The sequence below is a fragment of the Eumetopias jubatus genome, unplaced genomic scaffold (assembly GCF_037043125.1).
Source record: "Eumetopias jubatus isolate StellerSeaLion01/CBP00866 unplaced genomic scaffold, mEumJub1_p1.0 scaffold_5, whole genome shotgun sequence".
Lineage (NCBI taxonomy): Eukaryota > Metazoa > Chordata > Mammalia > Carnivora > Otariidae > Eumetopias > Eumetopias jubatus.
Window position 1 is genome coordinate 69758031 of NW_028274811.1, and position 22770 is coordinate 69780800.

A 22770-nucleotide genomic window follows, 5' to 3' on the forward strand; every position below is an offset into this window, starting at 1 on the left:
TTTTTTTTTTTTTTTTTCGAGTTGGAAAAGAAATGGCGCCTGGTGGCTCAGTTGGTTGGGTGACTGCCTTCGGCTCAGGTCATGATCCTGGAGTCGCGGGATCGAGTCCCACATCGGGCTCCCTGCTCGGCGGGGAGTCTGCTTCTCCCTCTGACCCTCTTCCCTCTCGTGCTCTCTATCTCTCATTCTCTCTCTCTCAAATAAATAAATAAAATCTTAAAAAAAAAAGAAATGAATTTTAATTGAAGACTTCATTTCTCTGTTTTCCTTATCCTGCATTGTTCTGTGCACTTTCTTAGACTCTCTAAAAGGTGGTTTTGTTTGGGCTGTTTGCATGATTCCACTATTTCTTAACTGTTTTTTAGAACAGAATTAACATTTATCTGGAGATTTTGAAATTGCACATTTTCCCTATGGCTCCAAAAATATTATCCCTATTATTTTAATATCTTTTTGTTTCAAAGTTTTAAAAATATGGAAAAGAAAAACAAATGGTCCACATGTCCCATCTTCCCATTATATAGAATTGATCATTATTTAATATACTGACAAATTTGCTTGTAGTTTAAAAAAAAATCACTACTTGGAAAAAAGGATAAATATTTATTACAAAGGGGCGCCTGGGTGGCTCAGTTGGTTAAGCGACTGCCTTCGGCTCAGGTCATGATCCTGGAGTCCCAGGATCGAGTCCCACATCGGGCTTCCTGCTCAGCAGGGAGTCTGCTTCTCCCTCTGACCCTCTTCCCTCTGGTGTTTTCTATCTCTCATTCTCTCTCTCTCTCAAATAAATAAATAAAATCTTTAAAAAAAATATTTATTACAAAGAATTGAAAAAAGAATAAAAATATAAAGACTAAAAACTTTTTTTTGAAGTAATCTCAACACCAAACATGGGGCTCAAATTCATGACCCCAATTTCAAGAGTCATATGTTCTATTGACTGTGCCACCCAGGCGCTCCAAGGTTAAAAACTTTTAAAATCACTTCAAACTTCACCCATAAATAATCCTAATTAACATTAGGTGACTGTAATGGAAACAATGATGGGCAGGAATTTTCCAAATTCGATAGCAAAAACCACAGATCCAAAAAGCTTAGAGAACCCTCATCAAAGAAAATTATACCTACGTATATCATAGTCAGACTCTTGAAAATCTAAATAGGAAATCATGGGGGCACCTTGAGGAAGTGAATGGAACACTGCATACAAGAAAATAAGATAAAAACACTATTCTCATTAGAAAGTTTGGAAACCAGAAGACAATATAATGATATCTTGGGGCTCCTGGCAGGCTCAGTCAGAAGAGCATTGACTCTTGATCTCTGTGTTGTGAGTTCAAGCTGTGTGTGTGTAGAGATTACTTAAAAATAAAATCTTAAAAAAAAAAAAGAAAAAAAATGTAATATCTTTAAAGTCCCCAGACAAACAACAAACAAACAGAAAACCTGCTAACCTAGAATTCTGTATCTGGTGAAAATATCTTTCTAAAATGAAGACTGAATAAAGACATTTTCAGGCAGATGAAAACTTGAAAGAATTTATTTCTTTTTTTTTTATTTTTTTATTGTTATGTTAATCACCGTATATTACATCATTAGTTTTTGATGCAGTGTTCCATGATTCATTGTTTGTTCATAACACCCAGTGCTCCATGCAGAACGTGCCCTCCTCAATACCCATCACCAGGCTCACCCATCCCCCACCCCCCTCCCCCCTAGAACCCTCAGTTTGTTTTTCAGAGTCCATCATCTCTCATGGTTCGTCTCCCCCTCTGACATACTCCCCTTTTCTTCCTCTCCTGTTATCTTCTTCTTTTTCTTTTTTCTTAAAATATGTTGCATTATTTGTTTCAGAAGTACAGATCTATGATTCAACAGTCTTGCACAATTCACAGCGCTCACCGTAGCACATACCCTCCTCAATGTCTATCACCCAACCACCCCATCCCTCCCACCCCCAACCACTCCAGTAACACTCAGTTTGTTTCCTGAGATTAAGAATTCCTCATATCAGTGAGGTCATGTGATACATGTCTTTCTCTGATTGACTTATTTCACTCAGCATGACACCCTCCAGTTCCATCCACGTCATTGCAAATGGCAAGATCTCATTCCTTTTGATGGCTGCATAATATTCCATTGTGTATATATACCACATCTTCTTTATCCATTCATCTGTCGATGGGCATCTTGGCTCTTTCCACAGTTTGGCTATTGTGGACATTGCTGCTATAAACATTGGGGTACACGTACCCCTTCGGGTCCCTACATTTGTATCTTTGTGGTAAATACCCAGTAGTGCAATTGCTGGATCGAACGGTAGCTCTAATTTCAACTGTTTGAGGAACCTCCATACTGTTTTCCAGAGGGGTTGCACCAGCTTGCATTCCCACCAACAGTGTAGGAGGGTTCCCCTTTCTCCACATCCCCGCCAACATCTGTCATTCCCTGACTTGTTAATTTTAGCCATTCTGACGGGTGTGAGGTGGTATCTCATTGAGGTTTTGATTTGGATTTCCCTGATGCCGAGCGATGTTGAGCACTTTCTCATGTGCCTGTTGGCCATTTGGATGTCTTCTTTGGAGAAATGTCTGTTCATGTCTTCTGCCCATTTCTTGATTGGCTTATTTGTTCTTTGGGTGTTGAGTTTGATAAGTTCTTTATAGATTTTGGATACTAGCCCTTTATCTGATATGTCATTTGCAAATATTTTCTCCCATTCTGTTGGTTGTCTTTTGGTTTTGTGGACTGTTTCTTTTGCTGTGCAAAAGCTTTTTATCTTGATGAAATCCCAATACTAACAAAACTGAACTACAAGAAATGCTAAAAAGAAGTTCTGCAGGCTGAAGGGAAAAGGAAGTGATATAAGAAAAATCCACTTCCATAGAAAGGAATCAAGAACACCAGAAAGAGCAAATAAGGCATTAAATACAAAGGATCATTTTAAAAATCATTCCTATTATATACATAGCTATATAATTAAGTCTCTTTAAATACCATTGGCTGTTTAAAAATAAAAGTAACATCAAGTGAACATCATTCTAGACACCTTTCTAGGCAAACTAAATATTGGATATCTAGTTATAAATACATTTTAAATATGTGACCATATTAGAGTTGCTATAATGTACAAAACCTAATTTCAATTTACTTGAATTTGTCACAAGAAAAATTAAAATGGAAGAGGAATAATTGTTAAATTGCAAAAAATTATTCTACACCACAAAAGATATTCTGGGGGCACCTGACTGGCTCAGTTGGAAGAGCATGTGACTCTTAATCTAGGGTTTGTGAGTTCAAGCCCCACGTTGGGCATAGAGCATAGTTAAAAAAAAAAGAAAAGAAAATATGAACACACTAAAGGATTAGAATCACTGTTTTTTATTACCTAAGTATTTCAATTTTATAGTATTGATTGACTATCTGCTATAAAAAATGATAGAACCATCAACACTCAGATCTCCCATCTCCTCTCTCTCAAACTTAGGAATTTTTTTAGTTAATATTATGCTTTTTAAGTTGTCTAGATTTAACTTTCATTTGACCCTCTGTAATTCTCATAATTTTTTTCAATAATGGTTTTATATCTAAATGTATAGATACAGGTTTTTTTACATGATTCTTTTGCCACCTTTGTATTGAATTCTGTTTTTTCCTCGGTATGGGCAATTCATCTCTTTATTGGTCATATTTTATTGTCATATAGCTTGGGTTTCCCCCACCCAAGAAGATACATGGATGCTGCATTGCCTGAATTTTTTTTTTTATGTTTGGTGATGTCAAATGCTATATTGGCTGGGTATAATATTCTTGGACCATTTTTTCCCTCAGAACTTAATAGATATTATTCCATTGTCTTTTAACACTAGTAGTCAATGTAAAGAAGTCTGAAGCTAGACTAAAATTTACCACTTATTGAGAGATTGGCTTTTTTTTCTACTTGAATATCCTAAAGTTTAAAACTTAGTAAGGCTACAATTTGGTATTAAGGAATCTATACCAGAATTTCCCTGGTACATGGTATTATACTTTCAAGCTGCAGATTCAGTTGTGTTTTTTTTATTTTTCAGGAAACTGTTCTTATTATTAACAATATGGTTTTTTATTCATCTTCAGTTACATTCATTGGATTCCTTATTTCAAAGATAGCAATGAACAATTCTTGAGTTTTTTTTACCTGTCAGCTTCTTTAATTTCTTTAATCTCTGTCTTTTTCATCTTAATTCACTGGAATTTTATATTAGCAAAATCTCTTTTATTTTCAAGTTCTCTGAATCATGATATACCTCATCCATAGTTACTTCCAGCTACTGACAGCACAGTGGTTCAACTTTTGTGCCATACAGTGAGATGTGTAGGGGTCTGTAAGACCAATTCCTCATTGCCTATAGGACTCTAGCTTTTTATCCCTCAAATGTTTAAGTGCTGGCCCCACTATACACTTTACATCACAGTATCTAGACTGATTTAATTCCTTGTGTTTTAATGGCAGGCTAGGCATTATCACCTGAATACTTTTATCATGTATGATTGGCCAAAACTCTTTGCCGAAACTGAAATAAATATTAGATACAGAAGTCATGCAGAGTCAGTATGTCAGATTGCTCAACACATTTAGCTCAGGATTGCTGAGAGCTCTTGTTGGGTGGGTCTGCTAATGCTCACTGGTGGGGGATGCAGTGTGAAGTCTGTCACACGAGCTTCAATTCGCTGTGAGTGCAGGATAGCGTTCAGAACGTGGGAAAGATGTTTCACTTTAATTAGAGACAAATTTAAAATTAAAGGAATGGGCCTCGGCAGCTGTTAAATGGGTTCATTGAATGCATTTAATATGTTAACCACTTTTTTTGTAACCTGAAAGAATTATGGGATGGGAGAAGCAGAGCAAAGAGGATTGCTTACTATAACAGCTTGTGTGCAGTTATAGTTTGAATACCTGGATTCTGCCCTCTTCTGAGATCTTTTTTACAAGTCCTGCAAAGGCTAACTGCTCCTGTTTGAGGGCTGTATCATGGTCCTCAGAGGGAGACACTCTCAGAGCATAGATGAGTTTTCCAAATCAGTGTGAAGCCCCAAGACTTCACTTCCTTCAGGGGCAGGCTGCTTAATCAACTTCCGGTTTTACCTAGTTCTCCTCTGTCAAATCTGTCTAATGGCAGTGTTGATTCTTTCCCACCCCACATGAAACTGATAGAAATTATTGAGGAGTGCCTGGGTGGCTCAGTCTGTCAAGAGACGGACCAGTGATTTCCGCTCAGGTCAGAACCTCAGGGTCCTGAGATCAAGCCCCGCCTCCACTGGAGCTCCCCAAGGAGTCTGCTTGAGATTCTTCCCCTTTGCTCCTCCTCCAGCTCACATGCGTGCACGCGCACTCTCTCTGTAGTAAAGAAATAAATCTTAAAAAAAAAAAAAATTAGATAAGCAGCCAAAATCTCCTATACTTATTTTGCTCTTTGATGATGTTAAGGGCATCTATTAACTCCTTTAGACATTATGATCTCATTTGTATCTCACTGATGTTTGCCAATAAGTTTAAATTCCTGAATCAAAAAATTAAAAATTGGCCATGGTGGGTATGGTTCATCCAGTTATAATCTAACTAAAGACTTTGAAAGCATTTTTCATCTTTGTAGTAGAAGATCCAACAAAATAATCAAAACAGCAGTGCACAGAAAGAATTTCCTTCAGTCAGCCTTCCCTAAGTAAAGAATAGGAACAACAGGTGGATTTTATAGGTCCTGCCTCTAAAAGAGTTAACCCATTATTTTATAAGAGATTGTTGTCTTTGTGAGCAGCTTGAGAGTAGGAATCAGATGTTTTCTCTTTGCATTTCGGTGCCTGGCCATGCACAGAGTGGGTGGTCAGCATATTGGATTGAACACTTGAGATTCCAGATTCTCTCTTAAATTATTTCACAGACCAGCATACAAGGGAGAGCCTGATATTTAACATGCAGTGTTTGGAAAAGGAACTTGTTTTTACTCTGAGATCAGAAATCTCCACAGCTCAGTACTTTGGATAATGAGGGTCCCTTTTCTATATTTGCCCAGCCTGGGCTGGACTCAAGCAAATGTCACATTATCTGCATTTAAACATTCTTTTCTTTCCATTTTAACAGTGTTTATGTTTCCTGGGGTACATCTGAAAGATTCCAAGTATCTACTGTATATGTAAATATCCTTTTAAGAAAAAAAAACCCACAAGTAGTTTTCACATGCAAGTTATTTTCAGCAGGCAGTTCCTTTCCTGCAGCACAAAAGGCTAGATATAAAAACAAACAAGAGAGAATGTGCTGTTTTAACAAATGGGTCCTTAGAGATGAATTTTAAGGCACGGTTTTGTTTCCTGATCTAGCTTTTACCCTATCACTTTGTAACACTTAGAGAAATCCTGAAATAAATCCGTGACATTCTCACAGTTTTAAGGCTGACAGTTTAATTTTTTTCCTGTTTTGTCTATTGCTGTGGCCAATGTAATTAGGTCATACGCATGTGAAAAATTACTTGTACAATAAAAATTTTGGATGTGTATGTGTGTTTTCAGGAAGATTTGTTTCTGCTAATGTTCACATCATCCTTTGCATGTGAAACTAATTCACTTACCCTACATAATTTAAAATATTAATGTTGAGTAAAAAACAAAACACCCTAATTCAAAAGGAAACAAATGTTTCTATTGTTTTATATTGTGGTTAGAGTAATTATATTTAGCAATATTTTTAGCAGAAAAACCACTGATTTTAAAACATATTTGTTAGTTATATAGATTGGATGCCAACTCTGGAAGGGCTCATTCTAACAGAAAGGGAAGAAAGACCTAATTTATGGCAGTATTCTAGAAATGGCAACGGAGCTCACATACTAGCATGCCCATCTTGCAGACTGTTCTTAAATTTCATTTTACATTAAAAATCTGTTGTAATTCTTATGCCTTGAATATTTTCTAGTAGGTTTTTTGCTATTTATACCAGCAGATAAAAGTTTCAAGTCCACGAGCATATTATTTGCTTTATTGCTTCCATACTCCTAGAAATGTCACGAACCGTGGGAGAATGCAAACGTCACCAAATGAAGATAGTTATTTGTGTCTTATGAAAAATGTTAACATTAACTCCTTTTCTTCTTTAATAAGCTGAATGTCTTGCTTTCATTTTTGTGGATTCGTTTAAGAATTTTAATAACTAAGGAGATTCTTACTTGCTTCCAAAACTTAAACACCAGGATTAATAGACACAAAAGCCACAATTTAACATATTTTATTGGCTGAGTATAAAGGTCAAAATTACCAAGCATTATAGAAGCACCATTAGAAGTATACAGTAGAACCCTTGTAGAAATCATGAAGGACAGCCAGTGTAGGCAATGTCTGGAACACAAATACAAAATTCGAGTTGCTTTCTGTGACCGAAGCAGAGCAATTGTCAAGAGTTGGACTGGGTTGCGAAAGAATTTAAAGGGCCAGCAGATCTTTTAAGAACTTACAAGACAGCTTTGTTGTCTCCTGTAACATTCACTGAGAAGCAAGGCACGCTAAATATTAAGCAATCCACAGAATTCCCCCGAGTCCCTACCCAGTGATTGTGTTTTCAAATGAAATAGTGAGCCAGATAAACAAAATCGGAAGGCTCAATTAGGGCTGCCCTTCTGGGAGTCCACAAGGTGGGTGGAGCATTTAGTACCTCACTTAACCATTTTGCTACAAAATGAGAGTAAGTGAGATCAATGGGAAAAGAGTAGTTTTTTGGAAGGCAAGACGTTTGCTTTCTAAAAAGTACACGGCTAATCAGATATACCTCTGAAGTTCTGTTTCATGGATTAGTGGGGCTAGATTTCAGAGTCACTTGGGTTTTAATCAAGAAAAAAATGATTTTTTAGTGAGAGGGCAGTTTTCCCAAATAACGTTGAATAACTTTTTTTGTGACATTCAGAAATTAACGGTGGCCTCTTGCTAGACTTGTAACGTGTTCTGTATTTCCCTGCTTCAGGTAGAATTTAGAGACAGCTTGTAGAAAATCGGCTGTGCTTACAACCACGTTTATTTTTCAGCTGCGGTAGCCAGACTTCCTTTAACAAGCTAGTGTTATTTTCTTTTGCAGGGACTTTATGTTTTTGTGGTTTATTTCGTTCTACACAACCAGACGTGTTGCCCTATGAAGGCCAGCTACACAGTGGAAATGAATGGACACCCAGGACCCAGCACAGCCTTCTTCACACCAGGGAGTGGCATGCCTTCTGCTGGAGGGGAAATCAGCAAGTCCACGCAGAATCTTATCAGTGCTATGGAGGAGGTGCCTGCCCTTGCCCTTGCCCTTGCTCTTGCACTTGCTCAAGCTCTTCCCCCCCCTCCCCTGCCCTCTCCCTCCTTCCCCACCCCCCTCAAGAAAAAGTGAAAGTTAAAAGGTACCATGTGACTTTTAAATCCCTTTCCTACCAACAGCCTCTGATCTGTGGTATTTGATTGGCTTACTGTGGTATCCTGCCTGTTATCTAATTCCTTTTCTTCCCTGTGCTGTGAGCTGTACTAACCAGAAGTTTGTACTGGGAAGTCAGTGCATAATTTGTCACCGCTTTCTTCAGAATCATCCGAATTTAACGTGGCAGTGACTGAATCTGCTTCAGAAATGGTTTTTTTTAATACTGTGCTCTTCCTAAAAATACTTCCTCAGCTCTCTTTCTTCACCCATCCCAATTCATTACTTCAATCCCAACAAACACTCAGTGAAAAGAAAATACGCTAAAACTCTTTTTAATTTAAATACCCGAAAATATTTTAGGACAGAAGCTTGGAAGAGGGCTTCAGCAGCACTACTAGAAAATCTATCTAGGATGTCCTCTGTGAGATCCACCTCCCATTCCCCGTCGTTTCGCTTTCCTGTGTCTAAATCACAGTGCCACCAACCTGTCGGTAATGCTACCCATAGTATTGGGACCACGGCTTAGATTTTTTAAAACTACCTGAAAACATTTGTCCAGGAAGAGATGGTATGCAGGTCCCTGACCAGTTCTGTACTGCCTGAGGTGTGCTTGCTTACCATTCCTTACATAGCTCCTATTGCCCTCTCTGTATTAAAGAGCCAAGGGGAGGAGTGCCAGGGTGGCTCAGTGGGTTAAGCTTCTGACTCTTGATTTCCACTCAGGTCATGATCTCAGGGTTGTGAGATCTGGCCCTGCATAGGGCTCCCTGCTGAGCATGGAGCCTGCTTAAGATTCTTTCTCTCCCTCTGCCCCTTCCCCCACCCTCCAAAAAAAATAAGAAATAAAAAAAATAAAGAGCCAAGGGGAACAGCATTTGTGTTTGCATCTTGAAAAATGTCAGGAAATCAAAGTGCATCTGTCTAAAAAGGTAATGGTTTATAGATAGTTAAATAGGTAAATAGGTAGGTAGAGAGATAATCTTATCTGCTCAGTGATTTTTTTTGTCCCCCATGTTAATGTAGAAAGGAATTTTATTCATGTCAGGTTAAAATTAAGGTTAAGTAGGTGATCACAAGTCAAGTACAACATTTAAGAATTTTAAGAATTTTAGTATCCCTAAATGTTTAGAAATCTAATACCATTTCTGTATCCCCAAAGTTCTTAAAACAGAATTACTTTCACATCATCATTGATACCGATAGAAATGGTTAGTTTTAGAACTAGCAATTCAGGAGTGAATCTTAAAAAAATTTTTCTGTCTTTTTGATTGTTTACCCAATCTAGCATTTGTCTAGATCTGAGCTATATGATAGGCATTAGCCATGTGTGGTTATTTGCATTCAAACTAAGTAAAATTAAATAACATTTAAAATTCAGTTCATCACTCACCCTGGCCACATTCAGGTGCTCAATAGCTACCTGTGATATCGGTAGCTGCCATAATTCGAGATATTCAACTTCTTAATGAAATATTTTAAGGTTTAATCTTCCCTCAAATGATCTCCACAGTCCTCAGGTCACTTTTCTCAGTACAAGGCATCCCTGCAGTCTCCCAGAAAACCTTGTGTTGGGAGGGAGCAGCTGGGCCTGAGCCACTCCTTGAATGTTCATGTGGGGTGTTGCACAATGGCGTACCCTTAAGTGTGCTCTGCATTCCTCAGAGGCTTGGAATTGGCCTTGATCCAGCTGTCTGTTGATGAGGGACTATCAGAGACATTCTAGGAAACCCTGCAGAGAAGGGAAGGCATGAGGAAAGGAAGGACTAAGGGACTGGTTATCAGTGACCAAGAAGGACATGAATATATTTAATTATTTCAGGTTAGAACCATCTTTTAAATCATTTAATCCAATGATTATGTGAATCTTTATTTTATAACTGGAAGTTTTACTTCCCCTACCCTATTTTATCCACCACCCCACCTTCCTCCCCTCTGGTTCTTAAATTCTTAACAAATTTCTTTACATACAACCTACAAAAAAAAAAAAAAAAGCATTGTTTGGGTTAAAAAAAATAATTTTCCTTCCCCACACATGATAGTATCGAAGTCTACGAGTAATTCTAATAGAGAAATTGTTTAGAATCACCAGACTGAGTTGTCTCTGAGGACCAAGGGTAAAATTAAAGGTCTTAATTCTAAACAGTTCAACAGTACCTTCACGTGTTCTGTGTAATGAGAATGTGGTGATAAAGTAGATATCAGAGTAAAGATGTATGTATTGATATTATTGTTTCCATTGCTCCCCACCCTACCCCAAAAAGGTGCCAGCTGACTGGGAGAGAGCATCCTTCCAACAAGCCAGTCAGGCCAGCCCTGACTTGAAGCCAAGTCCTCAGAATGGCGCCACGTTCCCTTCCTCCGGAGGATATGGCCAGGGGTCACTAATAGCCGACGAAGAGTCCCAGGAGTTTGATGACTTGATATTTGCATTAAAAACTGGTATGTGTGAACCCACAAACCACATTAGAACTAGGCACTCTTGCTATGCAGCAACTTATATCTTCTTCCCATGAAGTTGCAAAAGAAGTACAGTCAGTCCTCCTTAGCACATCCTGATTCTCATGACCCATTCCTAATCCCAGCCAAACTTTAGGATATTTTGTTCTTGGCACCAAATATAACACAACCTAAAAATAATTTACAATTTGCTCTTAAGAGAAAGGCCTACTCTAACTAAATGTAAATATCTCTGTCCTGGGATCTTGATATAACATCAAGATACCATCGAGACGAGTTCAGTATTGTAAGACGATCTAGTAGGGATCTCTCAGAGAGTTTCGTCTCTGACCTGCCAAAGAGACCTGGCACTGAAGCAAAAAATATCAAAGGCAAAATAATGGGCCACATGTAGTTCTACCGTTTTCCAAGCACCATCATATATCGTATTTTACTGGCTTCTCCTACATGTTCAACCCCACTCAACCTGTGACCCCAATGGATGGTTGTTTTCAAATCAAGTATGCAGAGGTTTTTTCTTTTCTTTCCTCTTAATTTTTTTTTTTAATTAAGTAAACTCTACGCTCCAATGTGGGCTCGAACTTACAACACTGAGATCAAAAGTCACATGCTCTACTAACTGAGCCAGCCAGGCGCCCCTGCAGTTTTTTTTTCTTTTATTTTTTTCCTCAGAAAAATCTCAAACTGCCACTGTTGTAAAACTTTTAGTAAACTTTTCGTTCCTCGATGTACAAGCAAGCAAGAAGATATGTCCATACTCAGATGAACCTATTAAGATAATTATTCAAAATGCATTTTACTGTATATACCTATATTAAGAATAGTGGTTGGCACTTGGTAAAACTTGTAGATATTGTTGGAAAATTGAATGAATGAATGAATGAATAATGAAACTTAGAGTTTACTTGGAGGAATAGACATTCACACAAACATGACATAAGAAAGAGTAAGTAAGTAATGAAAAGAGTTATTGAAGAGATCAAGGAAATTTTTTTGAACCCTCTCAGTTGATTCTTGAAAAATATGTGGTTTTAAATAGTTAAAGAGTGGAGGAAAGGCATTACAGACTGAGGGAGTAGAATCAGCCGAAGTCCTGGGCTTACAGGTGCATGGCTTATAGGTACTTGGAGAGAAGCCGCACTGCAGTGTGGCTGGGTAGATGGGGAGTGTGAGCCAGGCAGCTGGAGAAAGGCCTGCAAGGTAATTTACCTGCATTGTTAATAATTTACTGTAGTTCCCCAACTGGGTTTCAGTGAACAACCTCCTTGTGATATTTATAGTCATCCTCAATGGGAGGATCTTCTGACTGAGTATATTTGGGAAACTGCAAAGATTCACAATTCACATTAGCATTTAGCAGCTCTAAAAAGTCCTAGAGTAAAGAAACCCACTTCACTTAATTTAACCTGGTGTTTCCGGAACACATTTAGTAATAGATTCATTTTGTGGGAACAGAACACTTGCTGGTATTTTACATAACATTAAAATGCTATTCAGAAGCCATGCTAAGGAGTGGGATTTTTATAGAACCTAGTGAGCCATGGAGGATTTGAGGAGAGGAATGGCATGTTCCCACTGGTTTTTGAGACAAAATAACTCTTACAAAAGCATGAAGAATAAATTTAGAAGCAAAACCAGAAAGGCTGGGAGATTATTACAATTGTCCAAGAGAATGAGGTTCGGGCCTCAGATTCGGGGAGCAGAAATAAGAAAGAGAGATGAACACAAGAGGAAAGCTGAAGGAGCACTAAGAGGACAGTCAGCAAAGGCTCCTGCTTCTCACTTCGGTGGCTGAGGAATTGTATCAAGAGCATTTGTTCATTCCTGTGTTTCAGGGGGAAACTGATGAGTTCAGATTTGGAAGTATTGGTTGTTAGGCCTGGGGGCTCTTAAATATTCAGGGTTGAAGGATCTTAGCTAAGGGTTCAGGGTTGGAGGTATTGGTTTGACATGCATCAAGGCAGAGACTCTATTCAAAGCTGTGGGGATGGATGAGTTTGATCTTGGGAGAGTGAAGGAGAGAGAAAAGAAGAAAAGAGAAAAAGAAGAAAAGAGGTGAGGAAGGGAGGGGAGATGGAGGAAGGGCAACAAGAAGAGCATCCTGGATAATATCTCCTTTAAAGAGTGAATAGGGGCGCCTGGGTGGCTCAGTTGGCTAAGCGTCCAACTCTTGATTTCGGCTCAGGTCATGATCTCAGGGTTTTGCGATTGAGCCCAGTGTTGGGCTCCACACTCAGCGCAGAGTCTGCTTGAGATGCTCCCTTTCCCTCTCCCTCTGGCCCTTCCTCTACCCCACTCTCCATGCTTGCTCTCTCTCCCCCCACCCCTGGAAAATAAATAAATAAATAAATAAATAAATAAATAAATAAATATATTTAAAGAGTGAATAGAAGAGGGTCCCATGGAGGAAACTGCAGCATGGTGAGAAAGAATAAAGAGAGAGGAGGTTTCATGAAGGAGGAAATGAACAATTTCCTAAAATGCTCACTAGTGTTAGGACTAAAACGGGGCTTTCAGATTACTAGTGATTCTCAGGGAAGATTATGTCCCCAGCACTACAAAGTGGCCAGTTGTTGATGTTGGGACACTGGAAACATAAAATGAATTCTTGCAGCATAATTAAATTAGATGTGGGTCCTATATATGTAACAAGTATTAAATGCATTTGGTTCAGGAATGTATGGAATGACTTGCTTACTTATAGAGGAGTTTAGCATTCCTTGGAGCTCACTAAACTCGTTAGGAAATAAATACTTAAAAAGACCGAAATAACAGTCTCTAACATTGGTTCCCTCTATTTTTAGAAAAGGTACTATAATAATCAAGCACCACCCCCAAGACACTTCATCATAGAATATGGTCAAATCAAAGGAGCAGTTCACATGCCATTCCATCTACAGCTGAATTTACAGTTGACACATAGGCCCAGATTTGGCCCAACAGAGGATTATGTTTGATTCTCATAGCATTTTAATGTTTTTTAAGCCCAAATTTCAGAGATATCCCAGGGCACTCACAGTCTCAGTAGTAGAGCATGTGACACTTGATCTCAGGCTTGTGAGTTACAGCCCTACATTGGGTGTACAGATTACTTAAAAACAAGACAAAACAAAACAAAAAAAACTTAAAAAAATTTTAGAGCTATCCCATAAAAACCCAGAATTTCTTTTTTTTTTTTTTTAAGACTTTATTTATTTGTTTGACAGAGAAAGAGATAGCGAGAGCAAGAACGCAAGCAGGGGGAGCAGGAGAGGGAGAAGCAGGCTTTCCGCCAAGCAGGGAGCCTGATGTGGGGCTTGATGCTAGGACTCTGGGATCATGACCTGAGCCGAAGGCAGAGGCTTAATGACTGAGCCACCCAGGCACCCAAAACCCAGAATTTCTTAAAAAAAAAAAATCTAGCACAATCTTAAAATCTCCTTGATTGGAGTTGAGTAATGTCTACCCCTCTGGACAGAGCACGAGCTCTTTGATTTGTCCAGTGCTCCCCAGACCTGTGTCGCTGGTCTATGCTAGCTGACCTGGTCTCCGTGACATTCGGGTTTGCAAACCTTGATATATCACAGGTCCATTTTAACCATTGGCCACTTCAAGTCTGGTACTGGGAACAGTGGGTCTTCTAAGTCTTTTCATTTAAACCCTTAGACAACTTTGGAAAGCTGTGTAACCTTTTGCATATATTTAATAAACATCTAAAGATTTTCATCATAAGTTGAAATAGTATCAAATAATGTAACTTCTACTGTATTATAAATTTTAGTGTTTAAAAATGAAAATTTTACATTATTCTTTTAAACTAATTCAAAGGAGTCTAAATATCATAGCAATTTGATATCCATTATTATTCATCTCTTTTTTTTAGATTTTATTTATTTATTTGAGAGAGAGAGCAGGGGAAGCAGCAGAGGGAGAGGGAGAGAAAGAGAGAGAATTTCTAGCAGACTCTGAGCTCAGCACGGAGCCTGACTCGGGGCTAGATCCCACAACCTTGAGATGATGACCTGAGCCGAAATCAAGAGTCAGACGCCCAACCAACTGAGCCACCCAGGCGCCCCATATTCATTTCACTTTTAAAATACATATGGAGCAGACTTTTCTCTTACAACTGGAAATTTTACATCATTGTCTTTTCTCCTTGAACTTATATTTCCATTCCACTCCACCACAGAATTTTATCCTAATGTAATATATTTTATGCTTGAAATTCATTCAGTCTTCACTCACTCCAAACAACTTCTCTCCAACAAACATGTATATAAATTGAAACTTAAAGTTTCCCTGTGACCATAAGGCTATATATAAAGTGTTGAAATTTTCTTTTTTTATAATTATCATTATAATTATTAGTCTACAATTGAATAAATCAACATTAATTTTTAAAATATTAAATGTTTTGAGGAGCTCCTGGGTGGCTCAGTCAGTTGAGCATCCGACTCTTGATTTCTGCTCAGGTCATGAGATCAAGCCCTATACGGGGCTCCACACTCAGTGGGGAGTCTGCTTGAGATTTTCTCTCTCTCTCTCTCTCTCCCTTTCCTTCTGTCTCTCCTACCCCACCCAACCCTGAGTGTTCTTGCATGCTCTCTCTCTAAAATAAATAAATCTTTAAAAAAAATAATAAAACATTAAATGTTTTGCTAAGTAATTATCAAAAACTCACCAGAAGAGTACACATGCGAGCGCTTGTCTGGCTCAGCCAGAGGAGCATGTGACTCTTGATCTTGAGGTCATGAGTTCAACCCCCATGCTGGGTGTAGAGATGACTTTTTTTTTTTTTAAAGAGTTTATTTATTTATTTGAGAGAGAGAGAATGAGAGACAGAGAGCACGAGAGGGAAGAGGGTCAGAGGGAGAAGCAGACTCCCTGCTGAGCAGGGAGCCCGATGCGGGACTCAATCCCGGGACTCCAGGATCATGACCTGAGCCAAAGGCAGTCGCTTAACCAACTGAGCCACCCAGGCGCCCGGGTGTAGAGATGACTTAAATAAATAAATTTTTTTTTAAAAAACACACATAGAAGTTAAAGATCTAGGAATACATTTTCTTAAAGTTGTTCTCATACCACCCTGGACCCTTTGAAAACCTTCATGTACCAGAAGTTAAAGGAATCCCATTGCTTCAGATGCTTTATAAAAGAGTTCAGAGGCACTGACCTGGAGCATTGTGTAGTATTAGATTATGAGGTGGGATGGCCAGCTGAGTGGCTAGATTTTTACATTGATCAAAAGCTGACAAGATTCTAGAATATGTCAAGGTTGGAGCATATTGGGCTTAGAAACAGGATTTTCTTCACAGAAGCCTTCTCCCAGAAAGACTAATCTGATTCCCTGTCATCCCTTAGCTTCCTGGTTTTACCTCAGGCCAAGGACACAAATGCCAATGCAAACATTTCTTTATCAGAAACTTCAAATGATTTCTTTTTCAGTCAGAAGAAAATAAATGACAAGTCCTTGAATAGAAATGAAAACATTCGGAATCAAGGCCCAAATACTCAAACTCCTCTAAGAACCCATTAATAAATTTCTCTTTCAGATAGATCACATAAAACCACAATGACTTATTTAACTTCAAAAACTTCTAGAGACCAGTATGCTAAACAAAATTAAATGGGCATCAAAGTGGAAGAGCAAAATTTGGAAAGCTTTTTTTTTCCTTCCGAAAAAGATTGAAGGAGAATGATCTTTGTATCACTATCACATTGGAAAAAATAATAGGAATGGGCCGTGGGATCAGAGAGCCCTGTGTTGACATCCTAGGTCTGCAGTCTACTATCTGTGTGATTTTCAGCAAGGGACTCAAGGTTTCAGTTTCCTCATTTAGCAAATAAGAGTTATTATAATTAGGAGTGCCTGGGTGCCTCAGTCAGCTAAGTGTCTGCCTTCAGCTTGGGTCATAATCCATAATCTGCTTCTCCCTCTGCCTCACCCCCAGCTTGTGTTCTCTCTCTTTCTCTCACTCACTCTCTCAAATAAATAAATAAAATCTTTAAAAAAGATTGAACATTTTCATGGAGTTTAGAGATTGTTAATGTAAAGAAACTATCAGTATCTGGCAGAGTTGAAGTTCAGTAGCTCATTGTATATATTATTTGTTGGGTTCAGCTTATTGTTATGCTTAAAAACTATTTTTTTTAAAGATTCTATTTATTTATTTGAGAGAGAGAGATCACAAGCCGGGGGCGGGGCGGGGCAGGGAAGGGTAAAGGGAGAAGCAGACTCCCCACTGAGCAGGGAGCCCAATGCAGGACTTGATCCCAGGACGCGGAGATCATGACCTGAGCCAAAGGCAGACTCTTAACCAACTGAGCCACCCAGGCACCCAACTTAAAAACTATTTTAAATGTTCGTAATGTATTCTGAAACACCTGGTGTTCATTGCACCATGACTAGTAAGTGAAGTAGAAATGGGGGTGGGGTGTAGGGGCTGGAATATGAGCCAAGAAGGTTTGCAATGTATTCTACAGACAAAGTTGAATACTCAAAGACTAGGGCACAAGGAAGTAACACAATTAGAACTGCCACAAGAGGCAGTATGGTGTAGAAGAAAACACCTTACATTTGGGGTCAGAAGACCATTGGATATCTGCATTCTGTGACTTCCGTGCTGTGAGACCTAGCAACTCAGTGAACACGTCTGATTCCCAGGCAATCCCTGCATCTGTAAAACAAGACTAATAATCATCCCTTTCCTAACTAAAGCGTGTTAAAATGTTGAAGAAAGGAGAGGCACTAGACGAATGTAAAATATCACTTCTGGTTCCTTTGCTGTTACCTTTCTGTCTGTTATAGGGAAAAGTAACTATTACTACAGTTACTGGATTTTTCTTGAATTTTTGGCTTAAAATTTAAGCAGAAAAAATACCTTTAAAAAAAATCAGGATACTTACTGCAGAACACCCTCCCAGACCATTTATGCATTACAGAGAGACGAGAGGGGTGCCTGGGTGGCTCAGTCAGTTAAGTGTCTGCCTTGGGCTCGGGTCATGATCTCAGGGTCCTGTTATCGAGCCCTGCGTCAGGCTCCCTACTCGACAGGCAGCCTACTTCTCCCTCTCCACCGCTTGTGCTCTCTCGCACACGTTCTTGCTCTCTCTCTCAAATAAATAAATAAAATCTTTAAAATACAACAATAACCCCCCCCCCAAAACACCAAAACAAACAAACAAAAAAAACCAAGAGCAAGAAACCTGGGGCTATGCTCCCAGTCTGTCGTGTTACTACCATGTTTAATATGGGCCTTTTCTGAGTCTCAGTGAGGGATTAACATTTGAGTAATATGCATTTATTTCAGCTGGGCAGAAACAGAAGGAAGAGGAGCTGGGTCGTGTAGATGTGGTAATTCCAGGGGAGGCTGTATCTAGCACTTCCTGACATTTCACAGGGCTCTAGGCTACTAAACAAGCTGGTGACACCCCTTACTTGTAAAGCTGCACCCCATGTTAAACCTTCCAGCCCAGTTCAGTCTGTCCCTCGCTGTCTGCTCAGCAGGCTTCCAGCACAGAACTTCTTTCCCGCATGCTTTGTCAAGATGGCGGGCAAATCCGTCTGTCTTCCTAATGAGATTTGGAGCAGGCAGACACGAAGTCAGTGGGAGCTGATGATGCTCGTTCACTCATTAAGCCCACTCTGCCCTGATGGTAATGGTGCTGTCCTCCCTGCTTCTCTGTAGTTGATTCCATATTGGGCAACTTTGTTATGTAGCCCTTTTGTTCCTCCTCAGCTGGATTAAGCTGCTGCTGGCCTCAGGGCCCCAGTTACCTTCTCCTTAGAGAGTGGCCAGTGTCTTTCCAATCCACTGAGGTTCTTCCAAGTGGGACAGTTCCCCTGTTCCTGGGACAGAGAAGCATGGGCCTTTTGTCCTTCTGAGACATAGTTACCTTCAGGGGCCAAGCAAATACCATGAGTGACTCAAGAGGGCTGGATGAAAACAGGAGCAAACAGAGGGTAGTGCCAGTTCCATGTTTTTGGCTTTTTTTTTTTTTTTGCAATCCAGAAAATGCAGGCCTAGTGTTGCCCTCTGCTTTTTCAAGAGAAACCAAAAATCTGATTTTTTTTATATTAAATGTCTTAATTTTGGCAACTAACTAAATTTTTAAAAATATTGTCATTGGCAATATTCTAGTTCTTAACCTAAGGAAAGAGCCCATGGGTGTTTGTCACACATTTTGCTCCGTGACACGTATACATTATCTGGGGAGATACCATATAATTTATCATCCAAACCAGGGCAGTTTAAGAGAATAAAGGCGGGGGGGGCGCCTGGGTGGCTCAGTTGGTTAAGCGACTGCCTTCGGCTCAGGTCATGATCCCAGGGTCCTGGGATCGAGCCCCGCATCGGGCTCCCTGCTCGGCGGGAAGCCTGCTTCTCCCTCTCCCACTCCCCCTGCTTGTGTTCCCTCTCTCTGTCTCTCTCTCTGTCTCTGTCTCTCTCTGTCAATTAAATAAAATCTTTTAAAAAAAAGAGAATAAAGGGGATGTGATTCACATGTTTTTCAGGTATAAACTAGGACTTTTTCTTTTCACATACTGTGTCCCCCACCTACCTGTTTTGAAGGAAGGTGCAAGAACGATCTATGGAAGGGTGTGAAAATGGGCCTCAAGGGATGGGCAGGAAGACACTCAGGCTGGAATTAATGTGGCACATGCAGGACCAGACAAGAGAGCTGACCACTTGGAGGAAGCTCTCCAACAGGCCCGGGTTGAAGTCTGTCTATTTGGTGAGGCAGAACCAGATTAGGAAGTGTGCTGAAAGCCAGTGCAGAGGGTTTCAGACCTGATGCAGTTGGCCATAGGGGACCTGTTTGTTCTTGAGCAGGAAGAGGACGTGGAATGCAGAATGGATCCGAGGAACAGAACAGGCAGTAAGGCTTGGAGGAGACTTTGGTAAGAGCTAGAATGCAGAGCATAGTTTATTAATACACTCAGCAAACATTTACTGAACACCCACAGTGTGCTGAGCACTGTCCTATGAGCTAGATGATGTAAAGATATGAGGGACATAATGCAATGAGGGAGTCAGATGTTTCCAAAGAGAATCGTCATGTTTCTTTGGGTAGCAGAGGTAACAGCTGAGGTGATATTGACAGGAAGAATGGGGGTGACCAGATTAAGGAGGCGGGGGGTAAGATGAGCATATCAGGCAAAGGTGGAAATAGCGAGACATCATGCCAGAGAGCAAGCGGGGGTCAGGCGGATGGTGTGGGCCTGGAAGCAGGGCTGAAGACAAGGCCTCCAGTGGTGACCTGGGAGGAAGAGATTCAGGAGGAAGCACGAGAGTTCTCTGGAAAAAGCCAGCAGATCAGAGGATGAGATGGGCAAGTGCAGTGTCTCAGAAGCAAAGGGTGGAGATGGGGTTTCAACAGCAGCCTTTCACAGAGAGGTTGGGAAAGAGGGACCCAGAAGAGGGAGGGCTTGGCTGGAAGAAGGCAGTAGTGGGCTCCTGCTGCCATCCCCAAATAGGTTAAGAAGAGTCTAATTTGCCATCTTTCCACAGCTACCGACTCTGCAGCCCTGCCTTTCTCAAACAGAAAGGGAAATCTCAGCCACCCAGCAACTGGTTTTTCATTTGCCTTCTTGTTTGCAGAGTCTAGTGCCCCATAGAGGGGGAGGAGTGGGAGGGTAATCTCTGGTGATTCAACCCAGCAGCACACCCTGTGACCACATCCCCGTTTGTGTGTGTGTGTGTGTGTGTGTGTGTGTGTGTGTGTGTGAGAGAGAGAGAGAGAGAGAGAGAGAGAGAACATGAGAGTCTGTGGTCCTCTGCGCATTAGAGAAGAAAATGAGGTATTACTCTGTTACAGTGTTAAATTCTCTGAATTATTCTGAGCTGTAAAAAGAGTAGTGAATAGTGGAGCTTCCTCAAAACAGAGATTCTGGGCGCTGTCTGTAATTAACAGCCAGGCTTGTGGGATTTGTGTATGGATCTGTTGTGGTACTGTGTTACACCATTATTTTTATCTCGGGATCAGATCGGAGTCGTTCGAGCCGGGGTCTTCTGGGCACTGATACGACAGCATGTGTTGTCAGTGCATCTCTTTCTTCTCAGATCGCTGCCCACAGGGAGTCTTAGCTGAAGGACCTACTAGGTTCAGTACACGTGGGGTTGGAGACTCAGGTTTCTAACAGCAAACGCTACCCTCCTGCTGAAATATTCTCATAACCTGCCTGATCTTTTTTACTTTAATAAGCTCCCAATTGAGAAATGCTGTTCTTGGGAGTACGTTACACATGTCAACCAGGTAGAAACAGAAAAGGTTGAGAACCCAAACTTGTGTCTTTAGAAATTACTTTTCACTTCAGAAACTACCAAAGGGAATTTAAACACAGGCTTATAATTGTTAGGTATTAATAATATTTAGTCAAGGGGCACCCGCCTGGCTCAGTCCGTAGAGCATGCAACTATTGATCTCAGGATGGTGAGTTCAAGCCCCTCTTTGGGTGTGGAGCCCACTTAAAAAAAATAATGATGATATTTTTTCAAAATGTATAGCTCACTATTCACCAATATAATAGAAATAAACACGTGTCAGCTTGATGTAACTTGACCCTTAATTCACTGCACTAATGGTTGGGAGTTTTGTGTTTATTCTTTTTCTATTACAGGTGCTGGTCTCAGTGTCAGTGATAATGAATCTGGTCAAGGCAGCCAGGAGGGAGGCACCTTAACTGACTCCCAGATCGTAGAACTCAGGAGGATACCCATCGCCGACACCCACCTGTAGCACTTCAGTAACAATTAGAATGATACTTTACTGTTTGTATTGGCTTTGTGCTAAACTCTGTAAGTTTTATACACACAGCTATATAATAGGAACCTATGATTTGTGCTGGATGATTAACCCAGAAGTGATTGTTGTGTTTGGAATTTGAACTACTTATCTTTCTGCAACCTGAAAATTCACTGCGGTAATGAAAGACTGGATCTGTTTATATCAGTTATATAGGATGCACATATTCCAAGAATAGTAGTTGTTTTTTAATCATCTGACATGGCTAACATTGTTTAATAAAAGTAATAATCAATAAAAACAATAGAATCCATTTGACATCACGCAAGCTTATTATTTACAAGGAAATGTTGTGTATGAGCAAAGAAACACACTATTATCTCAATGAGATCAAGCGCCCTGTTTCTTCCAGTATGGATACAGTTCATCCAGATTTAAGACCTCACAAGCTTCTAGAGGACTTTCATTCCTAAAAACTATACAATTTATTGTCTGTTGAAGATTCTGCACCTATGTGTTGATGGGGATACTGCAGTTCCATAGTCTTTCATCTGAAGTATGTATTTCTGCTCATTATGAAATTAGGGATCTGAACATTTTCCAAAATAAATGTTCTGTTCCAAGTTAAAAATAACCACTACATCAAGCACTTGAGCACAGCTGAGGAGAGGGGCATTCGAAGTCTATTCCAGAACGAACACTGTTGTGTTCGGGATGATTTTATTGACTATGGTTCCAGAAGAATCATTAGGAACAGAACACTTTTGTCTTAGGGAACACTTTGTGACCTTCTGTTTTTGAATTCCTCAGTATTTTCGAGAAAGTAACATCTCAAGAAAAAAATTAAATAAAAAATAATTATCTAAGGCAAAATTTTTTTCTGTTAATAGTTTCCTTTAGAGCCATAATTAAAACATTCAAGTGCCCTGTACTCACTGTTAAGCCTGGCTTTATTCTTTACAAAACCTGAGCAGCATTATTTATCTCGATAAATTATTAAATGACTCTTCTCTTCCTGTTAGTCCTCCCCGACTCCTGTCTCCTCTCTCTTATATTGAGTGTTCATGGGTGGATTGTCATTGTAGGTAGAAAACAAAAGCTGCACAGCAAAATCAAACAGCGTGACAAACAAAGCTCCATCCTTGGTGGAGTTTTAATCCTTTTTATGAACTTTA

General features: G+C 39.8%; 1 protein-coding gene across 1 annotated transcript in view; it reads left to right on the forward strand.

The window, feature by feature from the left end:
• The window catches only part of ADGRV1 (adhesion G protein-coupled receptor V1), a 502011-nt gene extending 480103 nt beyond the window's left edge, over positions 1-21908 (forward strand). Inside the window, exons 88-90 of the mRNA XM_028091942.2 lie at positions 8096-8287; positions 10675-10852; positions 21471-21908. Of these exons, the coding sequence (XP_027947743.2) occupies positions 8096-8287; positions 10675-10852; positions 21471-21589 (489 nt within the window). The 3' untranslated portion in view covers positions 21590-21908. The remainder of the gene's footprint in view (positions 1-8095; positions 8288-10674; positions 10853-21470) is intronic.
• Positions 21909-22770: the final 862 nt, after the last annotated feature.